This window comes from Lygodium microphyllum, chromosome 8 (genome assembly GCF_053477565.2).
Source record: "Lygodium microphyllum isolate KBCC chromosome 8, Lygodium_microphyllum_v1.1.10, whole genome shotgun sequence".
NCBI classification, from domain to species: domain Eukaryota; kingdom Viridiplantae; phylum Streptophyta; class Polypodiopsida; order Schizaeales; family Lygodiaceae; genus Lygodium; species Lygodium microphyllum.
Window position 1 is genome coordinate 67,997,240 of NC_141142.1, and position 9,304 is coordinate 68,006,543.

Consider the following 9,304-nt stretch of genomic DNA (forward strand, 5'->3'; position numbering starts at 1 on the left):
CTTGTGTCTGATTGATGTTACGGCGTGACTGCAGGGATATTCCACTGGCTAAGAATATAGAGTCCTCAGCAAAACATGAAGGGAGAAATGCAACTAGAGCAAATCAAAATAAAGATGTGCAGGCGCCTGTCAAAGTAGAAGAGCCATCAGAAGTATTGTCCATGCTTTCTGTTGCAAATGAAAATTTGTCAAATGCTCCTTTGGAGCTGCATACAGGTACAAGAAAGAGAAAGTCAAGCAACATGACCGTGGATGTTTTGAATGAATTAAAAGAAATGGTGCAGGGGCCCAATCCTAAAACACAGAAGAAAACAACTTCTCAGTCTGCAATTAAAAATGAAAAAGAATGCAAGGGGTCCCACAGTGGTGTGAGAACAAGAAAAATTGTTCATGGAGAAGGTGGGCTGGTTGAAAACACCCTTGTAATAGCAGAGAAATTGCTGCAGCATTTGAAGGCAGCAGCAGATCCTGGTGCTGTACCTTCTAGTGGTGGAAAGATGCCGGTAACAGATGAGAATTTTTTTGCTGCTTTCAGGGCTGCCATGATAAGCTCGCAAGCTAGCTTGAAACAGCAAGCACATGTAGTTCAGAGTAAGATGAGCCCTCAAAAAGGTCACCTGAGGAAAGATGGGGCTCGGCAGAGTTTAATAAAGAAACTCTATGGTGGCACTGGAAAACGACGTCAGGCATGGGACAGGGATTGGGATGTGACATTCTGGAAGAGTAGAGCAATGAGTGAAAAGAAAGAAAGAGATCAAGCAAACAAGGATTTGCTGATGCATCTAGCAAAAATCGAGAAAACAAGTAATGTGAAAGAAGCTAGGAAAGCAGAGGTTGACTCATTACGGAACAGAGTTTATCTTGCAGATACGTCTTTGTTACCTAGGCAAACTGATATACAGCCTCTATCTGTCCAGCTTGGTGGCCATAAAGAAAGTTTGAAATCTGTGCAAAAAACTGAAACTGTGTCCATTACAAAGACTGCAAAAGGAGTTTTAGGACATGCAAGTGTAGGGAAAAAACAGGGGCTAGAAAGGAAGGAAAAACTTCCAATTTCTTGCAATAACAAAACTCAGGATTCTGAAAGATCGAGTTCATCTGATACTGCCTTTGGGAATCGGGATGGAATGAGTGATAAACAGAGGTGGGCCTTAGAAGTACTTGCCAGAAAGACTGAGCAAACAAAGAAAGAAACAGTAATAAGAGGAAACGATGCTACACAGGAAGGATTGCCATTGCTGGTGAGTCCTGTTTGTTTGCAAATCATCTTTTGTTGAAACACGTTGAAAGGAACAAGTAAGCTTTTACTTTAGTGATAAGAAAATGTTTTTCTTGTTGTGGAAGCAAATATACAGCTTGAGAGGTATTGATAGTCTTCACACTGCTGTGTCATGACGTTTTAGACAGCATGACTTTTGCATTCTTACATCTAGGGTTTTGGGAATAATGGTTTGTGGCTTTTGTGACAAATGACTATCGCTTACAGATGGAGCTACCTGCACACTTGAGACCAATATTGGAATATGATCGCCGAAGCAAAGTTCCAACTGCAACTAGGCAGGTATTTACTCATAACATGAAAGTTCAATTGCTGAGAGGATCTTCAGAAACAACTTTTTACCCTCTATATAAAACGGAAGCTCTTGTATACACATTGTAGGTACACCTTGATCGTCTAGTTGAATGCTATCTTCAAAAATCAAATACAAGGGCCATGGGAGATAATGCAGAATGCAGAGCTGCCATTGCACAGGCTCTACAGAAAGAGAAAGAAATCTATACTAGAGCCAATACCAAAGGTGTTTACATGAATCTGTGTGTACAAGCACTTTCCTCCATATTGAGCCAGCAAAATGAAGCCAAAGGGAAGATTGAGGTTATTTTACCACAGGCAGCAGAGATGCTACCACTTGAAGCTGTGGACTATGAGGATGAGGCTGTTGTAAGGGCTTTAAAAGAAACTGGGCTTTTATCAGATTCTCCACCTGGAAGTCCTTCTAAACAAGAAATAGAAGATTCAACAAGCCTTTTGTGCAGCGAGAGAAATATCTCATATCCTGATAATGATGCTGTGCTGACTCATGATTGTAAAGAGGCAAGGGAAAATGATACACATATTCAAGAAACCCAACAGCCAGTGATTGACCTGCATACTGTTGCTGTGTCAGAAGTGCTACCTTCAGTTACAGCTGATGCTAACTCCTGCGAGTTCTCATCCTCAGATATCCTACTGAGTCATGAGCAGACAGGGCAAAAGGCTAGCCTTTTGGAGACGCCTTCAGCAGAACGCCACAGCTTTGTGGAAGTTGGAAATGTTCCTGCAAATGGTGAAATCCTGGCAGGAGCTAAAGATTTCAAAGAAGAAGGGGGAAGAGAGATTGTTGACAGACAGGAAAGTGAGGGGCCAAAGACCTCAAATGATGAGAGCCTGGCAGGGGTTAAAGACCTCAAAGAACAAGAGGGAAGAGAGATTGTTGACAGGCAGGAAATGAAGCACCAAACTCTTGCATTGGAAAGAGAAGCAGTTGGACAAGAAGAAGACCATTGCCTTTCTGTTGAACCAGAGACTGGAAAAAGGGGATCTATTTCAAAAATGATGGCTGGGGAGGCAACGTGTGAGGAAATGTCACAAGTGAATGTGATTACGGAAGCTATCTCTAAACAGGCAAGTTCACATTGGACGAATATTACTGTGTATTCTTGAATGTATATAGCACTATCTGATGTCTAACTTATGTTGTTTGCTATCCACTGAAAATCAAGGTAACCATAATAACTAGTGGCGCAACATCAGCAGCCTTTCACACACTTGAGGGTATGTCTGACTGGTCAGCTGGAGCTGTGATGGACCTTGGTCCTCAAGCCCATCTGGCCTCTGTTGAGAGTGCAAGAGATTCATGCTTGGTCCATATTCTTGAGTTGCTTGAACAGCCAGTTGGGACCCACTCCACTCTTTGTAGCCATCTGGTTTGGTGGATTGTCAATAGTGGTGCTAGTCAGCTTTGCCAGCTAGGATGAACCGTCTTTTTCACCAAAGACACTATTGAGCTCATTGATGAGTCTGCGAGATTGATTGTTGCTTGTGGCACTGCTCATTTGGATGGTGTCACAAGGACGTGAATTTTTAACTTAATGCTCTTTGGACACTTAAAAGTTGTGCACATGTGAGATTAAGTTGAATGTGTTTCGTAGTGGTAGAAAATCTTAGCCTAGGTAGTGGGGGGACATTGGTAGAGGTTGTGGTGCATAGATGGCATTGTGGTGCCTAAGTCACATCTTGGTTAGGGACATTGAACTTTTCCTTGGAAATGACTTTTGGTGTCTTGGGGGTTAGAGATTTAAATGATTTAATGATCTAAAGTTTCAACACTTCTAGGTTCAAAGAGGTTAGGAATTTAAAAATGAGATTGGGCACCATTTACTGTTATTTCAACGAGAGCAGGGCCAAATTGCTATGCGGCTCAAATTTACATATGGAGGTCCCAATGAAAATGGAAATTCTCCAAATATCAAGTTTGGGTCAATTTTAGGCTGCATGTTAAGTGTATCTTACATGTTGAGCTCTTTATTCTGGGCTGTCTAGGGGAGATCTAAGGTTGGAGAATTCAGTGTTGGGCCTAGAGAGATAACTGAGCCATTAGGGACAGCAAAGAGACATGATCTATAACATTTTATTAGGCTGGAATAGCAAGGCAATTGCTGCGCAAGTATCTCTCGCTGGAAAGTTAGAGAATATTCTCTTATTTTCTGATCATCTCTTTGTCTTAGCAGATCTTGATTTTCTCACCTCCAATCTGCTGCAAATCTAAATTCAACAGAAATCAGGCTTTATCGGCCTATCTCAAAAGGGTGCCATCAACTTGAATCTCAACTACTTAACAAGGTGATTTGCTGGAAATCTAAGAAATTACAGTTGGTTTGAGAAGGATTGCTCATCTACAACCAAGGTGACTCTTATGCAAGTGTAAAAGACCCAATTTGTACCCCATGTGCTCAAATCAAGGGGTAACTTTGGGGATGTTGATGCTGGTGGTTGTTTTAGGAACTCTCTCTCTCATATTTCTCTCCCATTTATGCTTGATACATGTGCCATTTAGTAAAGGAAATTGGATATTTGAGCCTTAGATTTGAACCTAATTGCATTGCGGCTGCTGGTTTGCTGATCTTAGTTAAAGGGTTAGGGTTTGCATGGCATCATTGGAATGCATATATGCATGCCTTTGTGAGATTGAGGAAGGTTGTTGATGCAAATTTGGTTAGTGGACAACAAAGTAGATGAGATTTTGAATCTACAGATGGGTGAATTTGCATGCAAAAGTAGAGGGGCAATTTGGGGCTTGATGTTATTGGACATTTGAGACTTGCATGCAAGTGTTTAGGACCCAATTTGTGCATGCATATGCTTGTCATCCAACAGCAATTTAGGGCTTGATGTGTTTTTTCATTGGAGACTTACATGCAAGTGTTCAAAGACCCAATGTGTGCCTGAATGTGCATTCGAGCAAAGTGTAAATTAAATTTAGTGGTTGCTGGTCATAGAGGACAATTGGACCGTCTCAATTTTCATTGGGGCATTCTAGTATAGATTGGTAAAAGTGTTCAATTTTGGTTTCATATTTACTTAATGAATTTATTGCTTGTTGCAAATCGTTATAAATCAATGGGGTTCCACTACCCTTATATAAAAAGGAAGGTTGGTTGCAAATGGCCTATACAAGGCCTAATAGCTACAAGAGAAAGGATCTAAGCTAATTTGAGGGAAAGAGGAGCCTAAAGAGACTAAGGAGACCACTAGAGAGATGGAATAAGATCTAGAGAAGGAAATGTGAGGATAGGATCAAAGCTTAAATTGCTAAAGGAATGAGGAAGAGAGCCTAAATACAAGCTTGAGAAAGGAGAGACGTGAAGGATTTGAGAATGAGTAGCATAATAACCGCGCTCTATAACAAAAGATAAACTTTGAGAAGTTGCATATATACTTTGAATTCTTTTGTATTTATATTGTCAATCATCATTGCTTAAAGACAATGATTGAAGAGAAAAATTAAGAGCCTTATTGGAAGTAGTGAGTGACTCTTCTAGGTCACTGTTAGATAATGAATGAGTAGCCACATAATGTATGTGTTGCTTATCCTATTGCTTGTCATTCTTTTTGTAGCATCGGTCAATTGTGTGACTAATACATTTTGGATGCATGAATTTGGGTCATTGGTTCTTGGTGTAGAAGGCTCTAGGGATTTGGCCTATATCTTTACTTTGCCATTGATCATCCAAGAGGATGGCAACCATCTCCTCGTACTTCATCTCCCAAGCCACTTTAAAGGTTATCATAGTTTCATTGAAATTTGCTTCCCTCAATAGGTTGCTAAGAAGGATAGCCTTCTTGTCGTCATCACCTATACAACTATTTAGTGTAGTTTTTTGTTGAAAAAGGAGGTTTAGATGATTAAGGTGTTACTTAAGAGTCTCCAAAGGATTATAGGAGATATTGAATAACTATATATTTACAAATAACTTTTGAATAAATAATATTATCCCCAAATGTAGTATGAAGGCAGTCGTCCCATACCTCTTTTTCTATTTTGTGATATCGAGGTGATGGAGGAGATTGTCGGAGAGGCCGAGTCCGATGATAGCTAGAGCACACTCGTCCTTCTTGAGCTAGTCTTGATGAAGTTGCGGGTTGCCTCAAACATGCTTTGTTTTTTCAATGGATACGACCTTCCACACACCTTTCTGCATATAGATCAACAAAACCTTCATCTTCAACATAGCGGGGCATGGCTTACGGGATACGCCTAAGATTCATAGTGTGGAATTGCAATGGAGCCCCGAAGACTGACATAGGCCTAATTTAGGAGACCTTCACAAAGAGGAATGCCATCTTGTACACAGAGAACCACCAAAGCCTAGGTGTTTGGCTACGAGAGGTGAGAGATTATTGATGGGAGACGACCTACTGTCCTCGAGCTCAATCACAAGGTGGGACTAGAGGGTTAGGAGAGGTAGTGGCTCTATACAGGGAGGAACTACAACACATTGTGCAGGTCATGAGGAGAGATGAGGATGCTTGCTTCGTGTGGATGTGGATACACACAGATCACCCACGTGACGTATACATTGCAGTACGCTACTTTGTCTTAGTAGGCTTTGTGTATGCTACACAAGGGGAGAAGTCACTGTACCTATCACCATATGAGGATATTGTGCGTTACTCCAGCATAGGGATTGTTCTATTAGCCAGGGATTTTAATGAATGCATGTCATAGAGACATGCACTGTTCTTTGAGAGCAAGGTTTCTATGTATAGATAGCATGCATTGGAGGAGATGGGACTTAGTAGAACATAACAAGATAGATAACAAGATACTGAGAGTGCATAGACTATGCAGAGTGCCTCTTGGCTCTAGAAGATGCACATGGATTGGCCATTCTTAATGGCCTCGCTAGATGGCCAGGATCAGATGCTCTCGCATGCTTTCCACATAGGCATGCATCTACAATGTACATGGCCGGGAGGAGGCTCCCCTACATAATCTACACAGAGGCTTGGAGTGAGCACAGTGGATCACCTATAAGGATTTTTACCTCTCAGACCAAATATTTAGTCTTTTACCATCTCACCAAATCCTATTGGAGTGGCTGCAGATCATGCCTACCTCCATTTCAGCATCACCTACCGAGATAATTCAGCCCCATCATGGAGATGTTCTCAGCTATTCCCAAAGTATCATTTACCAGAGAGATTGCAAGTGCTTATCTAGACCACCTATATTGGGCCCTGTAGGACATGGATCCATACATACCCATTCAAGGGTCCATGATGCAGCTCAATTACACACTCTGTACCTCAGCTACTATGTTTCTCTTACACTCACCCTCCTCAGCCCTCCAACAAGAAGTCCCACAAAATAGCTGCTGCTACAAGGAATACTGGGAAACTCGTGCTTGCCTCTAGTAGGAGGAAGTGTGAGAGACATATACACGTGGCCAGGCACACATGATCTTTCAATACCCAATGTGGAGGAAGAAAAGGGCATACTTGGCCAAGTTAGAGCATGGGTTTTATCAACTATTCTTGGGGCAAGACAGCAAGGTGGCATGGAAGGCATTTCAGGAGTCCACAGCCCATACCCCTATTACCTCTCCAAAGACAAGGCATGTGGACAGGCAGGGTTCAAGAGAGGGTATTCCACACTCAACCACATCCTCACACTTCAAGCTATCATTGAGGAGAGTAGAGCATAGAGGAGACAGATCTATTGTTGCTTTGTGGACTCCCTCAAACCTTTTGATATAGTGCCACGAGCCAAGCTCATGCAGAGACGATAGTTGTTGGGGTCCCTTGCTGAGGTGTAGGATGTCTCTTTATGACCCAACCATCTTTGTAAACTCTATGGACAGGCGATTTTCGTGTATGTCTGTGAACAGGTGATTTTCATGTACGTCAGAATTCGAGGCTCAAACTCATTGCCTGCATGCTGAAGTTCTTTGTATGCGAAATGGCTTTTTATCTCAGCTGTTGATTCCAATCCTGGTGTGATTTTACTGGTTACATAACATGAGTTAAATATGATAATCACAAACCTATGCTGCATCACTAGATATCCATTTGTGCTATCTCTGTATACTTCTCATTTTACTGGCTACATCACATGAATTTTATATGATAAATAATTAAGCTATGTGCTATCACTAGATTTGAATTCCTCCTTGCTGTTACACTCGTCAAAGTTGTTTTTTGACAACTAAAACAATTTCTGAAGATGAAATGTACAACTGATGTCATAAAGAAAAACAGACTTAAAGATCATTTATTTGCTTGATGTTTACTAGTGCTAGAAGAGTCTTTCTTAATGAGCTTCAATCATGATACTGTCTTGCTACTTGCCTTTTTTCATTTCTGGAAAACTTTTCAAGCTTGTTTAGCAACATTCTAATATTTATATTCAAGGCTGGCTGCCAAAAGCCTTTCTTTTTATATGATTCATTGAACTGGAATACAGGTTCAGAATTATGTCAAAGAGCATATTAGACCTCTGCACCGGAGCCACGTTATAACAACAGATCAGTATAGATGGGCAGTACTCAAGACAACAAAGAAAGTGATGCAGCATCATTCTAAAGCAAGGTCTGCTGACTTTCTCATCCCTGAAGGTGAGAAAGTGAAACGGCTTGCTGAGCAATATCTGGAGCTGTTCAAGCAGCAAAAGCCTCATGTCAAAAACTGATGTTCTTTTGTCTATCATGATGCTGGTCCTGTCCTTTCTGTGGGCTATCTGTATGCTCTTTGCTGCTTGTGTATGCTGTTTTTGGGGCACTTTTTATTGCCTCATAAGCACTGTTTAAATCAAATGCAATGTGTTTAGGTACATTTTTCTTGGAAGGTGTAAATTAGCTGAAAATTACAAGCTGGCTGCCCAATTATCTCTATCCACAATTTTTGCAGTAAGCATCCATCTTCACATGCTCTGAAAGAGAAATAGCCCACCAGTACAGGATCAAATGCTGTGTGAGGGGGTTCAGTCTTTTTGTTAAACTAGTTTAAATTGAAAATGCCATTACTTATTGGCAAGCAGAGGTGACACACCATGTGATGAGTTTGTTACACTTTACTCATCTTGTTGTTTTTGGTCTGTGCGGTAAACTGAAATGTTTTAGTTGATACTTCCAACAAGCTTGGAGACAAGTTCCAAGCTGTGATGTGTGTAGAAGCTTAGATGCTTGGATTTACATCACTTGTGTAAGCATACAAAATTTGTGTACTTATGAAATGCATGGTATTATTATTATTATTATTGGTGAAATGCTCAGTATTCTGTCTCCCCCTTTGAGTGCTGGGAACAATGGCAGAATCTTAGTCTCTTGTCACATTCTGGCATTTGCAGTTGCCCAAGCTATCTGGCTTAGGAGACCTAGACCATCACTCAAGCTTTAGACTTGTCTATTGGCATCCTTGATCCCTTGGCAAAAGTCTCAAAAAAACCTCAATCTCATGGAAGTGTTGTTGCAATTCTGTCCTAGAGAGTAGCACATTGTTGGCATATAAGACAAAAGCTTGCCAACTCTACTTTCTCTCTACTCTTCTGGGCCAATTAGTCTTTCGAGCTCATCAATGCATAGTCCAAGTAAAGTGTTGAGAATTCGATCTTTCTCCAAGTTTGCATGGTGGGGCCTTGCCAAAAGCTTTGGCATGGTCAACAAAGCAGCAATCTAGTATATCTAATAGCTCCATTCTGTGTTGTTGTGTAAGATGTGGTACATTGTGGATGCTGACAAGACAAGAAATGCATCAATTTGATGT

The 9,304-nt window shown here is 41.1% G+C and overlaps 1 protein-coding gene across 1 annotated transcript in view; it reads left to right on the top strand.

The window, feature by feature from the left end:
* Nucleotides 1-8,731, top strand: part of LOC148032413 (RING/U-box protein) — a 40,245-nt gene extending 31,514 nt beyond the window's left edge. The window contains exons 9-12 of the mRNA XM_087683065.1: nt 35-1,241; nt 1,487-1,561; nt 1,661-2,665; nt 8,007-8,731. Coding sequence (XP_087539191.1) covers nt 35-1,241; nt 1,487-1,561; nt 1,661-2,665; nt 8,007-8,231 — 2,512 coding nt within the window. The 3' untranslated portion in view covers nt 8,232-8,731. The remainder of the gene's footprint in view (nt 1-34; nt 1,242-1,486; nt 1,562-1,660; nt 2,666-8,006) is intronic.
* Nucleotides 8,732-9,304: the final 573 nt, after the last annotated feature.